This window comes from Nanorana parkeri, unplaced genomic scaffold (genome assembly GCF_000935625.1).
Source record: "Nanorana parkeri isolate BGI_ZX_2015 unplaced genomic scaffold, ASM93562v1 scaffold1313, whole genome shotgun sequence".
In the NCBI taxonomy this organism is placed as follows: Eukaryota; Metazoa; Chordata; class Amphibia; order Anura; family Dicroglossidae; genus Nanorana; species Nanorana parkeri.
The window spans coordinates 372,839-391,496 of record NW_017307581.1 but is presented as its reverse complement, the minus strand read 5'-3'; the positions used below and the strand labels follow the sequence as shown (position 1 = coordinate 391,496).

Below are 18,658 nucleotides of genomic sequence, written 5' to 3'. Positions count from 1 at the left end.
CAGACTGTATTTATGGTACTGATAAATATAATTTAATGAAATGTCAACTAGAAGAAATCTAGAAGAAAGTTCACAACAGAAGGAACTATACAGTTTATAGCATGTTTGGTTTGACATGCTTGTTCAGATGTACTGTATTTACCATACTGATCTGTGCAATTAGCAAAATGTTTGCTTTAACAACCCCATTACCAGCAAGTTACACCCCCTTCCTTTTCAGGCCATTTTTCAGTGCTGTGAATGACAACTAATTTCAATTCATTAAAAAAAAACCTGTTTCCCTTACTTTGTTATAAATCTTAAAATTTAAATGCCAGGACATTACAAACACCCCCAAAAATGTTCCCTTTTAAGATAGAAGTAAAGATAGAAGTCACCGGCACTCACTGCTGGTGACTACTATCTTTACTTGGATTGTTACACAGCGCCATCTGTGTCGTCATTTCGAGCACCAACGGACATTTCATTTAGTTCAAGCGCTGTATTGTGTGCAGGTGATTTGGGGTGTCTTCTATCTAAAATGCTTTTTAGACAGAAGACACCAAAAGGGCTAATTATTTTGCCACTTTTATTTTTTAAATGAAGCATGCCGGTACAGAAATATTTAAAGCATGCTTAGACTTTTTTTTTTCTCTGCTAAAACCTCTGTGTTCTCACCTTTGATCAGGCTGCAATCCTCTTTCCACTTCCTCTGTTGTGAGGGGAGGGATCTCAAATATGAATAGTACTACTGATTATATTTCTGATCGCTGTGATTGGCCATCACAGTAATCACAAGGCACAGAGCAGAGCCACTCTAATTGGCTCTGCGCCTTTTGCCTGTAATCTTTACTGTCTAATGACAGTGCAGTCACAAGCATTTAGCACACGCAGCTCTGGAAACAAAGATGTTTAAAAACGTCCACTCAGTTTAACAACACCCCTGAGCGGCCAGTCAAGAGGTTGATAAAGTGTAGTTCCACTTTTGCAGCCAAACCGGAATTACACCTATTTTACATGTGTTACATGTTCCCGATCACATAGCATAATTAAATTGTTTTAATTGCTGCTTACATTTTTATTTGCTGAAAAATCGTACTTAGCTTTCCTCTTCTACATAATGTTAGGGAGGGATGTGGGGTGGTGATGTTTACCCCAATTAACCTTGTTTGTACTGTGCTGGCAGATATCATTATCAGTTGAAGCTAGATGTGTGGTCTGTGTGTCAGACCTAACTAAGGGTAAAGTTCTCAAGCTTTGCATGTTACATTGCATATTAATGCACTTTTAATAAATTGTCCCTCAATTTGTCCCTTATCTTCACGTTGCCATCTATTATAAGCAATAGAAGCTGCTTGTAAGTGTGCTATGTATAAACCTGCTCCATAGAAACTACTAAAAAGGTAAGAAATATTTAAAGTTAATGGGAACACATAACAAAGATATCGCAAGGGTTTCTCAAATCCGACTGCAAAAGTGGAAATGCCCTTTCAGCAATCCAGGCAAGGGAATGTTAGCTCAACTACGGAATAAAAACATTACCTGGTGTAGTTGACTTTATATGCAGCAATGTCTTCTGTGGGGGATCTTTGCCTTCCCTGTGATGGAGTTTCAAGATGCCAGTAGTTGATACGATTCAGAAACATTTTAGCCAGTTCTATAATAGTTTGTCTTTCCTTGGCAGGTAGATGACTAAATTTGTATTGTACAAAATTATTTACACCCTTTAAGGAGATAAAACAAATCGAAAATGGTCACATTAAAATACAATTAAAAACTGTTTTAGCTGCCCGGATTTCTAGTTTGCATTTTTTGTTACATTCTTTGTAGTTAAGGAACGCCAATACATTTTACAAATATACATCAGATTTTATAAAATGGAGATTTGTAGATTGTTGTTTTGATTTATATTGATCAACCTGTGGATAAACAAAACTACAATAACATGATTTCCACATAGGAGATTGCAGCAATTTTCACAGCAAGTTTTACAAACTGGGAGTCATGGGTACAATGTATAGAAATGAGGAAGAACATGTATTGTGCACAGTGTCTACATAGGTGTTAGCTTTCATTTTCTAGCCTGCAACGGAAAAAACACAGCAGGAAGAGAACTGGTTTCTTTTCCCTATACCCACAATATAAGTTAAAGGATATGAGTACTTTTGATGCACTTATGCTGTTTACGCCCTACTCAATCCCCAAGCACCTTTGTAATATACAACACTATGATATTCACTATGACACTTCCTTGGCACAACACTTCCACCGTTCAAAATCTTCCCATTTTTTTACTTCACCCCTTACACTTGTGGCCCAAACTCTATTGATGCCAATAGATAACTTTCAACAGATTGACATGCTGCAGGCAGTCTTTCCATTAAAGTAAATGGCACTCCATTCTGAGCCTGATGAAGGGGTACTGCTGAGACCCCGAAAGCGCTTGTATTGGATGGCGATTTGTCAATAAAGGACTTTTTGCTTCAAAACTTTTGGTGTGCTGGTGACAATCCTTTCTATTCTAAAGAGAGGACGGGTGGTGACAGCAAGCTGTATTTCAGGTAAGTATAGTACTTTAAAGAAATGCAAAGGTTAAGGGCATGGGAAAAAAAAAGATTAGGACACTAAAGCATAACTTGGATAAATAAGTGTGTGGCCCAATTGGCTCCCTTCCGTTCAACAAAAGTCAATTTTTTCAGATGAAAAGTGACTGCACGCTTACAGCAGAATACGAAAGCCTGGTGGGTGGATTCCCCCATCCATGATAAATGCTAAATAAGCATTTTTCCTTCGTCCGCCCATGAAAAATCGAATTGAAAAATCAAAATGTATATGTCTAGCTTAAGAGAGATCTTTTTCTGTGAGCTGCATAAACCCCAAAACCCAGAGCTCTCAATATACATACTGCAACTTTCAGCTACAATGTCGGAGCTCCGGCACAGCCCCCCTTCTCTCTCCTTCATTGTAATGCAAGAACTTAATCTAATTTATAAAGAGACACAAAGGGCAGAAAAACATGGCAAAGCTAAAAGAAAATGTATACCCTATTTAAAACAAGGTTCGCTTTTAGATACAATTCAACTTTCTAACTGAAGTCCCAATCTGAATATTGAGGTTTCGAGGTGAGAGGTTCATGGGGCACAAAAGATATACAGTATAGAGACACATTTTAGCGTTAGCTTAGATATAAAACAGGTACAGTTAAAGGAGAACTATGGGGTTAAGTCTTTTCCCCATAGTTCTCCTTAGGGTAACGGGAGGATACAAACTAGCGTCCTCCTGTCACCCTAGGGCTCAGTATACCGCGAGCCACAGCTCGCGGTATACTGAGCCCTAGGGTGACAGGAGGACGCTAGTTTGTATCCTCCCGTTACCCTAAGGAGAACTATGGGGAAAAGACTTAACCCCATAGTTCTCCTTAGGGTAACGGGAGGATACAAACTAGCGTCCTCCTGTCACCCTAGGGCTCAGTATACCGCGAGCCACAGCTCGCGGTATACTGAGCCCTAGGGTGACAGGAGGACGCTAGTTTGTATCCTCCCGTTACCCTAAGGAGAACTATGGGGAAAAGACTTAACCCCATAGTTCTCCTTTAAAGTGTTGCCCATGGTTCTTATTACCATTACCGTATTCACGTGTAATAGCCATAGTAACATTTCAGTAGGTACCTAAGATGGTGGTAAGATGGATGGTAAGCCCTAGACACCTGACACAAAATTTAATCTTGGTTCGCAGCAAACACAAACTACAAAAAGTATCACTTTAACAGTACTAAACACCTGACACCTTGGCTTTCTTTGCAATGTCTCTAAAGGAAAGACACTTTTAAGGGTTATTATGGTCTGTCTGTCTCCCTTTGTTAATTGCCTTTTTCTTGCCATTTTGAGAGCATTATACTACTCTCTGCAGTACAATACTGTCCAAATAGAGCTTAAAGTGACATTAAAGTCAAAAATGTTTTCCCCTCCCCCCAATGTTAATGTAGTAACAGTCTGTTCAAACACTGCTTTTATACAGACAGAGGGCTTGGGAGTAATCAACAAAAGTTGGGATACCTGTAGGAATTGTTAGCATAAACTTTCAAGGCTAAATTTACATTACCGCAGACCAACTGTGAGCTGTTAACCCATTACTTCTTCCCTGAAAAATACCTTTTTGTATAACCTAAACTTTTTTTCTAAATCTTTTTGTTCTAAATCTTTTTTGTACTGTATATATATTATACCATTAAAAGTGTTTTGTCACCTGTTGATCCTTCCAGAAATCTACTGAGCTTTATACTGTCTGCCTCTGCTGACTGTTATCAGTTAGCATTGTTCCCAGTTTTTTTTAAACACATCTTGTCCTGAGATATAATATAAGATATGATATAAGGAAGTGAAGATGGAAGGACCTTCTACCTAAATAAACCTCAGCTGACGCTTTTCATCAAAAGCGTCAGCTGAGGTTTATTTACCCAGGTTGGGGTTAAAAGAGCAATATTTCATACTGCTGTCAAGCACTTGATTCATGTGAGTGTGTTTTGTTTTTATGTATTTTAAATATTTGGAATTACAATATTAGCCTTTATTCTGCATCTTTTTACCATGTGGGAGGGGAGATTCCAAATATAAAAAGAAATAAGTGGTCTGTATGTAAGTAGTTCACTAAAAGGAGATCACTAGGAGTGCTGCACAGTTTTTATTATTCATTATATCATACATTAAACACCTTTTTAACTGCAGCAGCTATTATTCAGGCGTTTCTATCATCTAAAATAACCCTTCAGATATTACATACTGTATTTATAAAATACAATAGCTGGCAGGGGAGATTCTTTCATCCACGCTGTTTAGTGTAGACAGAAGAAATTGGTTTATTTTCTAACATGGTATACCCAGCTTTAGTTTCATGTCCCTCTAGTCTGAGCTTGCACATGGCCGTGGACTCGCCAACCCTTGTGTGACACTGCTGGGACAGTTATCAAGGCCGGCCCTTTCCATTTAAAGGGTGGGGAGTGGGTCAAATGCCCCTTCATACCGAAAAGTACCAGGTACTTTCTTCACCCTCGGTGGCCGAACGGGCACTGGGGAAGTAAAGGAAAGGTAACTGTGCCTCTAGAGAGGGGAAATAAATAAATCATTTAATTTGCCCTGCAGTATGTTAACCAGTTTCTGCTATTATTATATTTTTGTTGATTTGTTAACTGTTCTCCACTGACTAAAATCCAAACTAACCAATATCTTATGCTAAGAGGGTTTATAAGCACAAAGAATGCAAAGCTACACAGTCTGCCTTATTAGAACTGTCTGTTGTGTCAGTGAAGCAGTAATGATTTTAGAATGACAGCCTTGATTCAGCATTCCATGTTTTAATATGTGCAGTTATGTGAATGGGAATCTGAAGTGAACAAAGGAAGTCATGCACACCATCACTGCTAAAATGAGTGCACAACAACAACAGCATTGAAGAAGAAATGTTAGAACAAACACATTGAAAGCATTATAGTGGATCTAAACATATTTAGACAGTATGCTATGACTGTTTATCTTGCAGCCGAAACATTGAATGTAGATTTTGATCTTTATTTATTTTTATGAGACTAGTAATATTCTGCTAGCTTGTAACCGTTTGATTTTTGCAACAATGTTTGACATTGCATTACTGCACTGGGGATACATCTCGTTTTCCCACAGGCATCAAGTTTTACATCAATTGTAATCTGATACTGATCTGGGATGTGAATAGCCTGATATTGGAAATAATGGAATTTATAATCTGTATTCTGTAGATTGTTTGTGTTAGTGCCTCCTACGTAAATTAATACATTTTCTAAAAACAATCTTTTCTGATGGTTGTTTTCCGATATAGTTACATACAATTATCAAAGCAGTAATGAGGGAGTTAATGGATATTAGTAAGTCACTTCCAGTCTTGCTTTATTTCAGGTGATACATTTTAACAATTGTTCAGATATGTGTCAAACCTGATGAAGTGTTGACGGTAGGCCAAAATCGTTGTAAATTGACAACTTGACAGGTGTCATACTACTTAGGCATGTCCTGAGTGTGCTTTTGGATTGATTATTTAGGGTTAGTTCACACCATATGCAGTGCGTTCTGGTCCGATTCTGGCCGAAACGCACTGCATCGTATTGCGGCCGGCTCACTTTTTTGCCGGGCTGGAGGGGCGTGGCAGGCCATTGAAGTGAATGGCACCGTAGCCACGCCTTCCGGCCACAATGCAATCGTCCGCACGGGAGTGCGGTACGATCAAAATAGTGCTTGCAGCAGGGATATGCCTAAGTATTGGCCCTAGAATTATTGCTCTTACTCATGCACGGCGATACCCAACATGTATAGCGCAATCGTCTTTTTCGTACGTAGGCGCTCCCAACGCGTGTTTATGTGAAGATGTATTTACAGCTCAGTGACCGAAAATCCTATAGAACGGGGACGTGATCGTTGATTGGATGTTCGCCGCTCTCTTCCCCAGCTTCCTGCTGTCACCTGACATGCTGCTCCCGGGAAACATGGCGGGGTGTCACTTTACCAGCCCGTAGAAGCAATCTGGCGACAGCTGAGTCACCAGAATTGCTTCTACTGTAAAGCTGGCTGCCAGCTCTACAAATATCCCGTCATGGGTCATGAAGGTGTTAAGTCCTGTAAGTTGCAATCCACATGATGCAAAAGGAAATGTGACTCATCAGACCAGGCCACCTTCTTCCACTGCTCCATGGTCCAGTTCTGATGCTCACGTGCCCATTGTAGGTGCTTTTGACAGTGGACACTGGCAGCATGAACACCCTGACCGTTTTTTGGCTACGCAGCCCTTACACAACAAACTGTGATGCACTGTGTTCAGACACCTTTCTATCAGAATTTGCATTCATTTTTTCAGCAATTTGAGCTACAGTGGCTCTTCTATTGGATCGGACTACATGGGCCAGCCTTTGCTCGACATGTGCATCAATGAGCCTTGGCCGTCAATGCCCTGTCATTGATTCACCGGTTTTCCTTCCATGGACCACTTTTAGTAGGTCCTGACCACTACACACAGGAACATCCCACAAGAGCTACAGTTTTGGAGTTGCTCTGACCCAGTCATCTAGTCATCACAATGTGACCCTTTTCAAAGTCGCTCAAATCCTTATTCCTGACACATATTTTTCATGATTTTTAAAAAAATCTTTGTTGGGTGGAGGGAGTAGTCTTATAGATCATTTACAGCAGTACCCGAACCTGCGTACGGATCCACTGCTTGGAATAAGTGGTTAGTAATATCCAATTGCTTAGATAGCCCAATAGAACAATTACATTAAATCACATTAGCTGCAGTGGCCATTGCTTGAATCATTCAGTTTTATTCAAGTTTCTATAAAATTTGTATTACTAAAAGATGATTGTGCTGATGCAATAGGCTCTGTATTACAGTATACAGTATATACATCTTATAATTCCATACTTCATGTTTACACTATCCATTAGTACATGATGGAAAGATTATTGTACTGGACGTTGTAGTCAAAGGATATTGACCTATAACAGGTGCTTTTCTTTTGTCAGAATCCTGAGTAGGAGGTAAAGATCACCTCCATTACCCAAGACTAACTTTGGTGTAAAAACTGAACTGATATTTTATGTCCCAGCGCTCATGCTGAGCAGGAAGATTGGCCTGTTTCCTGTCAACTTAATTTTATTTATTAAAAGCATGCTGTCAGGAGAGGACCACACAGACTGCCATTAATGAACTCGCTTTTCAAAGGCTAGTTCCCTTGCTGCAATATTGATGGTTTGGCTTTATTGCTGTCTGCGTAGCTGACCTGGATCAACTATAGAAGTAAGGTGGTCTGACACATTTCTGACACTCATTTAAAATATGCTTGTCCTGGGTCTGTGATTCAAAACTACTTAAGTTGGTGATACTCTGGAATGAAGGTAGACATTAAAGGAGAACTATGGGGTCAGTGTTTTTCCCCATAGTTCTCCTTAGGGTAATGGGAGGACACAAACTGGCGTCCTCCCGTTACCCTAAGCTCAGTATACCGCGAGCTACAGCTCGCGGTATACTGAGACGCCGCAGCCGGAGTGGATCACGACTTAGATGACGGGATCCGCCCAGTTGCGTGAGTGACAGCTGGCTCTGCCTATCTAGAGGCAGAGCCAGCTGTACCCGCCCCCTCCCCCGTCCGTTCCGCCAGTCAGCGCTGGCAGATCGGAGCGGGGAGAGGGGAATCCAGCCCCTCCCCCTGTCACGGCAGAGAGCCGTGACAGGATCGAGAGGCGAGCGAACCCGGTATGTGTTCGCTCACCTCCCGATCTACTGAGCCGACCTGTGACAGTCTCATTGTCACAGGTCGGCTAGAACTATGAGGTGAGTGAAAAGCACTCACCTCATAGTTCTCCTTTAAGGTAAAAGATTTCTTCTTTTTTTTTTTTTTTGCTTGTTGCTCCCTTTGGGGGCCAGTCATTGGGAAAGGGAGTAGTGAAAAATAAAGAAGATAAACAGCATTTCCCAATGAAGTACTTTTAATCCTGTATTCCCTCACTGTCTGTTCCAAGTGGCATCTGTCACCAGAAAGGTAAGTGAGGGAAAATGTTCAAACGTGAACACAGAGGAAAACAAAGGTTCTAACCACCCCCACACAATCTAAAACTAGAAAAGGTTTTGGCTAGACTTCTAGTTGAAGTTCCTAGATGTTTCAAAGCCCCGGGCAGCATATCTATAGTACAGGAGGCAATCAATGCGTACTGTGCACAATAAAGTTAAAAGGGGACAGTCACTTCGGGGGTCATGTATATTTGAACTAATAGGAAAAAGTCATTATGACTGCAATTACCTGTTCAATGCTAGGCTTCTCAAACGGAGGGCTTTCCAATGATCCTTCCACCACAGGTTTCCCCATTTGTAGAATGCATTTTCTTAAAAGCTTTGTGTAAAGAGGAATAAAAAAAGATTTGCTTGAGTTTATAAATCTTTAAGATAAACCAACTCATCTCCCTTGCCCTGTTGAATAAGCATTTATCAACATCAAATCTACCCTGAAGTGTATTAAGTACCTTAAATAGATAGAAATAGACTTGTTTCGTATCAGCGTCTTCTTCCTTGTGTACACAAGTGAACAGATATTCCACATCGAGAGCAATTCCCAGAAGTCTATTAATTTCCTCCTCTGACACATTCTCTAAATGGGAAACGTGTGATGCTAAAAAACAGCAAAAAGAAAAAAGCATCATGAAATCCATGGATGAAGTCTTTTACGTGTAAGTGTGGGCAAAATCAAATATTACATATGCAGTCAGTTGGTAGCATTAACACAGTGTTTTTTGTTTTTCCTGAGTGCTCCCTGTAACCTAGTATTATCAGCTGTTGATCCTGCCAGGAGATCTGTTAGTTTTACAGTTTCTTTAACAGGGTAACAACTTTATTAGTTCTGCTAAAAAAAAGAGGCAGCAGAACTGTCACCCTGTAGGCGTTGTGGTCTTAGATGGATAGGTAGTTTAAATGGACTAAATAAGAGACTAACAAATTAAAACCTGAAGCTTGACATACACACATTTTTCTTGTTCAGCCCAAAAATCACTTGTTTATCCCATCCACCCTAAATAGCAAGGACGGAGGAATGTCCCCTGCTGGCTACTGTATTCTAAAAGCCAGTGTCCATGGTTGTCAGATTCCAATTTTCCACCCGGCTCCTTTGACAAAAGTTGATGGAAAAATCCAAGGGCCACCAATGGGTGGAATTTCAGCAGGATACAACCGACATTCGGCAAGTGTATTATTAGGGTTGCACCGATATATCGGTCGCCGACACATATCGGCCGAAAATGGCACTTTTGGCATAACGCCAAAAGTGCAATTTTCCTGCCGATACATCGGCGCATCCATGATTTCTTTCCTTCCCGCTGGGCACTGCTCTGTGTCCCAGCGGGGAGCAGAGAAAGTGACAGCCAGCCGAGCGTTGCGGGAGGAGAGCGCTGTGAGCGGCCGGCGTCTCCTCCCACACCGCTCGGCCTCCTATTACAGTCCGGCAGAACGGTGTGTGGGCGGAGACAGGCCGCGCTGTCACAGGAGGCTGAGCTCTCCTCCATACACCGCTCAATCAGCCTCCTGTGACAGCATGTCAGAGAGGAGAGCCAATGCAAACACTCAGTGATCAGTGATAGCTGAGTGTTTGTACATAATTGAGGGCATGGCATGTTTACTATATCCTCAATAATGTTCATTCATAGTTGTAGTTATAGTAAACATACTCGGTCCTCATGTTATGAATGAACAGGAACACTCAGTATGGAGGATTCCTGTTCATTTGTAAAAGGGGATGCAGGTTAGTATCGGTGCATCCCTAGTTTAGACCTCTGATATTTCCCCCAAGTAAAGTAAAAAATAAAAATATTTTAAAAAAGAAATTAATAAATAAAAATAAATATTAAACAATTTAAATGTTTTTAAAAATAAAAAAATATTTAAAACATTAGAAAAAATTAAAATAAAAAAAATTTTGGTATTGGTTTCGGCCTGGCAAATTTTTTTTATTTCGGTTTTAAAATTTCCATTTCGGTGCACCTCCAATTATTATTGTCATTTTTATTATTATACAGGATTTATAACAGTTGCAGTACCACAATTTACAATATAAAGGAAGTCAGTACAGGTACACTACTATTAAAGATAAGATGGTTATGAGGGCCCTGCCCATGAGAACATTATGTATGTCCAGCTTTATTCTAGTTAATATTTTTTAAGTAGTTGCAGCAACATTTTTTTTTGTCTTTCAGAAAAAAAGGTTTAAACCACATGAATAAAAGCTGAATTTTGTCAACACGTTTAGCAGTGTAATATGGTTTATTCCAAACCTGTAATTGCCACTTTTAGTGGATAGGTTGGCCTGTTAAAGGAAGAGAAAAAATAAATGATCTACACTACTTTGTTAATGAATTATATGTGTATTTTTTTTATTCTATTTTAAGAATGACTTACTAAGAAAATACTTACAATGAACTTTTTTTAAAAGTGTAACTAGTACCATGGCATACCAAAAAGAGGTACAATTGCCAAGGGTAGAATATGTTCTTGCTGTAGTAATAACATTTCCCCAAACAGTCTACAGTAGATAAAATAATAATAAAAGAGAGAGAGAGTGTAAGCTCTAACATTTGGTTACACAAATGAATATCTCATCGTGTTACTGATTTATCAGGTGACACATTTCAATAGAGGAGCTGCTGATAAGTTGTAAGGTATAGTATCATCAAATCCTTAGTGTACTGCTTGCATCTGGTTTTATAAGCACCATAGTAATTGAAGCCGTGTTGAGGGATAACTGAATCTGGTAGGCAGTTTGCCTATGCTCACAAGTGCTAAGTGGTTTGTGTTCCAGCCAACACAAGATTTCTGTTCACATGAGTTGGCAGTCAACATGTCAACTGTTTATTATAACTGTAATGCATATTCTACAGCAGTTCATTTTCCAAAATGTTGTCACAGAGTGCACTGAATCATTCACTGAAGTCTTTGCCCACGTGAGCTTACAGTTTAATGCCTCAACCACAATCACACACTCCCCCCAAAAAAAAAAAAAAAGCAAACATGAGAACATGCATGTCTATGCAGATGGGCTTATAATGCAGTTTCTGAGCAGAGGAAAGGGTGCTGCTTTACCAAGAGTGTGCGAACAGCTGCGGCATGGCTCAGTGAGGCTGACAACGGTCTGCTGAAGATCCATTCTTGGCGGTGTGGGGGGAGGATTTGGGTTCTTCCAGCCATTGCACTTGCATGTGTCATCAGCCTGAGATAACAAAAAAAAACATCCAGTTTACTCACCTTTATTTTGTTCACAAACAAGATAACTGCCTTATAAATTGTTGCAGCCATTTTTCCTGTGTAATTTACACTTTTAAATTAAGTTCAGGAATACAAGGGCAATCTGAATGAGGTAGTCAATGAGAACATCTATGCTCTGTTAAACTATTCAAGTAGCACTATGACCTCCCATTTGAAAAATTGCACCACAGCAATTAATTATAATTGCATCTGCACAGTTTTCTCTTAGCACCTAGTCTCTTAGGTGCTTGAATTACAATGGGAAAATATTGCAGGGGGTGTGGCTAGCAGCACTGTCACTGATGATTTACAAGCCTGTAGCTTGTAAACCAGCAATGGGCCACACCTAGACCTGCCCACTGCTTTCTGGATTGACAGCACTGCCTCTGTTGCTGAAACCCTCCCACTGTGAGCTCCAGTGTCTGGGAGGGGGAGCATGTGAGACACAAATGAAGGAGGATTTTGCTCAGTTAGTGAAAGTACAGAAAGTTGTTTGTTTACTTTATAAGGCTTTGCATCACATAGGAACTGGATTTGGGACTTGTTTAGACTGTCATACAGGGGCCTTTAGTTGTACTTTAAGAGTAGAGCAGCTGGTTTCCAAAGCCCTTAATAGCCAAAAAGGCCAAAATGAATAAGAGTGGGGCTAAATGTCAAGATGAGGGCTTTACATAAAGGTGGAAGCACTGTTCCAGCGTAGCTCAGCAAATCACAAGTTATGTAGTTGATGGTCTCATAAATCCAGGGGCTCATGCAGAATGTGTCAACTCCTCTCCATAGTTTAAACCTATAATTTCTAAAACAGTGTTGGGGAAAGGCATTTCCACATTGCTTTGTACTACACCAGGCCTGCCTGTCTGCATGAAGACCTCGTCCTTGCTTAGATACACAAAGCAATTACTAAATACAGTGGTTTTTCCAACATGTAGAATGCTTAGAAATTAGATCAGTGGGCCCTCAATACAACTAATATGGTTCCTCATGGAGCTAACTTTATTAGCTGTGCTATTTGTTTCACTTTTTCATCAAAGAGTAAAACTTTTCTCGGATCTCCCTTACCCAGAGCCTGCTTAAAACTATTGGTTTATATCAAGTTCGGGTTTGCATCAAGATGTCAAGACGAGATGAGACAGGGTCTCAATCATTATAATGTACACATTGCGGTAACAGAAATGACCATTAATTTTCATATGCACTGAGCTACCATTTGAAAGGACCCCATTTAACTGTCTTGAATGGCAAAATGCAATGTAATGCATTCAAAAAGCAGCAACACAACATAGCTTTCTGGTAAGAACAGGTATTTTTGGAGGTCTGTGCATTTTGTCTGCTTTGTAAAACATAGTAAATGCATGAAAAGGCGAATACAGTACAGTACATCAATAATAAAATTAATAAATGGCTTTGTCAGTATCAAAGATGTGTCCTGAGGTCTAAAATAGAGCCTGGAACTGTGTTTAAACAGCACAGTAATTATGCATTTGATTCACTTGCTGCCAGCCAGGCACTCGTTCCTCATAAATCATTCATCTAGTTATTTAGCGCAACTGTACAGATGGATATCTTGCCTATAAGTTTTACTACTTATTTACAATGGAGTTATATAGCTTTGTGGATTTATAATTCATACCCTTTGACTGAATGGACTGTTATCAGTATTCCTGTCATTAGTGCACATTTGGATACACTTGTGGCTCTTGGATATCCTGATAAGGACAAGTGAGCAATATAACTATGCTGTTTTTTTTTTTTAAACTAAAGATAAACGCTAGAGCAGCATTTCTTAACCTTCTTTTTAGCCGTGGCACCCTTTATAAGTATGCAAAATCTCAGGGACCCTAGTATAAAATGTAATAACTGTACATATAAAAAATGACGTGTTGTCCCTCCAAAATCCATCCCTTACCCTTATCTATGATATGGGACCAGGTATAGTTTTTAAGGGGGAACCCCCAAGCAAAAATGCAAAAAAAAGTGGGGTTTACATTATGCTTCACATCATAATCCCCCCTTTCACATCAGCATCTGCCCTCTTACATTAGACTTCCCCTTTACATCCAGAGCCCACCTTCTTATTAGGAGCCTCTCTCACACTAGGAGCCCTCTTCAAATTCCCCTTTTTCACACCTGGAGCCCCCCCATTCACATCAGAAGAACTGTTCTCTTGGGAGGCATGACGATGTGAACATTTCGGGGCAACCCTGAGGAATTCAGAAGGCACCCTAGTTGAGAAAGGCTGTGCTAGAGAATAATTTATGAGAATTATTAACAAAGTATCATAAGAGGAGTTTACTATCACTCATCAGATACTCATACATTGGGTATACCTTCCTATTTTTGCGCTGAAAAAAAATATACAGGCATTTGTTTTACTTATGTTTCTATGCCTTCTAAAAACAGAAATGCAATAAAAAGTATATTTAATAGATAACTAATGTTTACCAGCCTATCAGAATATGGGAATATCACATGCACCCCTTCAGTCCTTCACAGAGCCATATATAAACATTTTAAGGCAAAACCTCTATTGCGTGTGTATTTACTATAAACATGCATTCATATATGTTTATACAAATTGGTTGTGAATAATAATAATAATAATTTCACAGGGACATTTTGCTGCTAAGCCAGTATACCTAAGCTTCTAACACTGAATATTTGTAGTCAATGAGATAAACACTAAGCTTGTATAATATGAAATCATTGTAAGAGATGAATGATAAAAGAAGAATACTAATTGGCAAAGTCGGACATTTCAGGAACAATAACACTAACACTGTCAATGAGATCTAGGGGTGGCTAGTAACGATGACATGATCTAGGACAAATTAATTTATATATAAAGAGTGTTTATGCACATTATTTACACAACACCGTGGCCCACTGGACATGCAAATTAATTTACTTTGTAAATCACTGTTCCAACATCAGAAACTGCAGCCTAGATTGGCTGCCTGGAGAACAAATTTCACAGCATTATAATGTATTACAACAGTGGGGCAGCGAGATCAACAGTGATATATGGCACGCCACTCTGTACTATTATTAGATGCTGCGGCATCAATGAACAGCTACAGGGTGCAGGCGAGACGTGTGCTGAATATCGAAGTCTTACAGTCCCTAATAGTGGGACAGAGCTGCAGGTAAAAAGGAAAGTGAACTGACCAGTCCTGCTCTTGCAAACATGAAATACCAATGAGGTAAGCCTCAGTTTCCAGACAAGGGATCTTTTCTGTGCAGATGACATCACAAGTGTTCCAGCGGAAGTGCTGATGGGCAACATGTGAACAACCATTCATTAAGCATCAATGGTGCAGTCCAGTGTTCCTAAACCCTAAAAAACGATGTACCCATTTATAATAATAATAATACATTATAATATGTACAACAGGGCTGGACAAATCCCAGGAATCCGTTAGCCAATGCTCCTCACAAAAATACAGCTAACATCTAACTTTTGAGGTTTTCTCTAGTTGTTGTCAATGGAGCTGGCACCTCAAAGACTGGCTCTGAATTTCTTATTAATTTGTCCACCCAGATGTATAAGGTACACTCTAGTAACAACGAAATAATCCTAAACAGACATTGTAATTTGCCCATTCAGGGCAAAGTGACACTGGCTGTGTAAAGGAGGCCCCCGACCCAATGAAACGCACCCGGCCAGCCCTCCCCGCCAATCCTTTTGCAGCCTCAGTCAGTGAAAATAAATGATGCTTCTGGGACAGCATGTGCCCTCCTACCACGTGATAGTGCTCAGGGCCATCAACCAATCTCTAGGCCCATGCATTGACATATGACAGAGGGATACAGTATATGAGTAAAATCTGTATTGCATTTACATTACATGCCACCGAAAACTTGCTGCAAGGTGTATTGCATTTACAACATATGTATTCTACATATAATATATGTAGATGCATTTGCTAAAAATACAATACACCTTGCAGCAACTCTAACAAAAAAAAATAATTTCTGCCTGCATACTCAAATGTCCTATTTTGTCCCTGTCAAGATGGCAGCACTGCACTTGAGGAGGGGGGAGGGAGAGGAAGAAAAAGCAGAATATCACACCGAGATGGAGGTGCCGGAATTACACAAGTGTCGGCATATGCACCCCAGTTCGCATGCTCCACCTCTGCCATTACCTTACTGTTTTCCTCTACCCCCTGGTATGCTACTGTGTACTGGTTGGGAAGCACTCATTTAGAGCAGCCTTTCTCAACCAGAGTGCCTTGAAATTTTCACACAGCGTCAGGCCTCTGATGTGAAAGAGGGGGACTCTGATGTGAAGGGGGGCTTCTGATTTGAAGAGGGTTTCCTAGTGTCAGAGGGGGTCTCTGATGTGAAAGAGGGGGACTCTGATGTGAAGGTGGGGGGTTCTGATTTGAAGAGGCTTTCCTAGTGTGAGACAGGGGAATCTGATGTGAAAGAGAGGGACTCTGATGTGAAGGGAGGATTTTGATTTGAATATCGTTTCCTAGTGTGAGAGGGGGGAAATCTGATGTGAAAGAGAGGGACTCTGATGTGAAGGGAGGATTTTGATTTGAATATCGTTTCCTAGTGTGAGAGGGGGGAAATCTGATGTGAAAGAGAGGGACTCTGATGTGAAGGGAGGATTTTGATTTGAATAGGGTTTCCTAGTGTGAGAGGGGGGAATCTGATGTGAAAGAGAGGGACTCTGATGTGAAGGGAGGATTTTGATTTGAATAGGGTTTCCTAGTGTGAGAGGGGGGAATCTGATGTGAAAGAGAGGGACTCTGATGTGAAGGGAGGATTTTGATTTGAATAGGGTTTCCTAGTGTGAGAGGGGGGACGCTGATGTTGTGTTCTTGTGTGGGGTCTCCTGTTAAAATTCATACCAGACACCAATCTGGGATAAAGGACTGGTATGGATTTTGGAGGGAGCCCACATTATTTTTTACATTTTAGAAAGGGGCGCCTGAAGATTTAGTTTTTTTTTTTAAAGGATACCATGGCTGAAAAAAGTTTGAGAAACACTGATCTAGGCAATAGATTAGGAAATGTTTACAACAAGAGGCTTAATAAAAATGTAATTTATTTATTTATTTTGACAAGCATAAGAAACCACTAAAGTACACATAGTAGTGGTTCAGAAATTGTGCTCTTTTGATCCACAAAGTTAACATAAAGAAATGTAGCTAAGCAAAAAAAAAATACATTAGCCTATTGTCTCTGTCATTTTTGGACAACAGCAGGATTTGAAAGGATGTCGTTTGGTAAAATGGCTCTCTATATACACAGAATAAAACAACAGCAGTACAAACAAAAAGCTGAGAGACAGCTTCTACTGAGCTGAAACAAATGATTGCATCCAATTACTTACACGTTAACACACTCTTTATGCAAATTAATAACGCGGTTAGCACTTTCCTGAAAGGCACTGAAAGAGTTCAGAACCACAACCGCAATACACGGGGGGAGCAAAGAGACTGGGATAGGATAAAAAATGGGCAGAAATGAACACCTGGGTATAACAAGATATTAAGAACAATTAGACCATGCAACCAGGGAAATAAAAAAAAGAACAGTAGAAGAGTAGAGAAAATGACTTTAAGATCTACTGCTGTAAGCCAAAGCTTCCCTCGTGTGAAACTCTGCTTTAAATAGATCACAGTAGCTATAAAAATAATCACAGACATTAGCTAACCTTGTTGAACAGGATTTAATTATTCGTTAAGCCAGGATGAAAGAAGTCACTCCATGACTTAAACACTTCTTTCCATAGAGGACAGGCATGACTTCTGGGGCGCAATTATCTGTATAAAGATTGCAGATCTACTTTGTATCTGTTGTATGTTTAAATGCCCCCTTAATGGTTTGTCTCACTGGTACACAACAGGGATATTCCTTTCCCTCCTTTTGTTGCAGAGTAGCACTCTCCTGTCAGACAATTTTAGGAAGCCACTGCCACACCTTCCAACTTTCTGCCATGACTAACAAGGGCACCTTCCTGCACAATGTATTCAGACAATGGACACACCCGCGGTTATGTGGACCATTAATAATGTAAATGCCAAAAATGATTGGTTAAATCTAGAACTGTTTTTGTATATAGTGATTGGTTAAACCCAAAATTGTTCTTTTTTTTACCATTACTTTTCGTTTATATCGGCTTTTTCAAAAATGCAAACGAGATAATCAAGAAGCAAGATAACGATATTAGTCCCCGTTCACACCGCCGGCATTTGTAGCGCGTATTTGTCAGCACGGAAAAGCTGCGCACAAGCTAATATGTATGCGCCTCTTTTTGGGGGAGATCAGCGCAGCGTGACCCTTTTTCCTAATTCTAATCGCGCTGATATGCCCAAAATAGAAGCTCAAGTACTTTTGTCCACCGACTGGCTTTTTTCTCAGCATGACGCTATGTGAACGGGGACTAAAGAAAGCAATAGGATTTCTTGTGCGGGGCTTCTACGTGCTGACAAATACAAGCTACAAACGCCCTGGTGTGAACAGGGACTTAGTGCAGAATAACACTTGGAGCAATTATTACATCTTTCCTATGCTTCTCAGCTCCCTCTAGTGGCCATAATGTGGTATTTACCTAATATTACATTGGACTTGGAATGAAAATATACTAAGAATGTTCATTTTTGCTTTTTTGCTTTTATTCGCACAGAAGGAGCGTTCACAGAGTTTTGCAGGATGAAGGCTATGTGAATTGTCTGTACACACCTTAATGTATTTATAGATGAATGCAGAGTAGTAGAAGGACTACATATCTGCTTTCCTAGAGAAAATTCATTTCCGAAGGTCTTGGCACTTGGTGTGTAATCTCTGTTGAAGGGGAGTCTCAGAGTTTAGGTTGATTTTCTGTTACAACAAAGATCACATGCCAAATGCCTAGACCTTTACA

General features: G+C 40.1%; 1 protein-coding gene across 5 annotated transcripts in view; it reads right to left on the bottom strand.

Moving 5' to 3' along the window:
• Positions 1 to 18,658, bottom strand: part of KAT2B (lysine acetyltransferase 2B) — a 76,986-nt gene that overhangs the window by 29,652 nt on the left and 28,676 nt on the right. For all 5 annotated transcript variants that reach the window (XM_018569254.1, XM_018569253.1, XM_018569256.1 and 2 more), the window contains exons 2-5: positions 11,620 to 11,746; positions 9,018 to 9,163; positions 8,798 to 8,887; positions 1,522 to 1,703 (exon numbers count right to left, since the gene is read on the bottom strand). In XM_018569254.1, the coding sequence (XP_018424756.1) occupies positions 1,522 to 1,703; positions 8,798 to 8,887; positions 9,018 to 9,163; positions 11,620 to 11,746 (545 nt within the window). The remainder of the gene's footprint in view (positions 1 to 1,521; positions 1,704 to 8,797; positions 8,888 to 9,017; positions 9,164 to 11,619; positions 11,747 to 18,658) is intronic.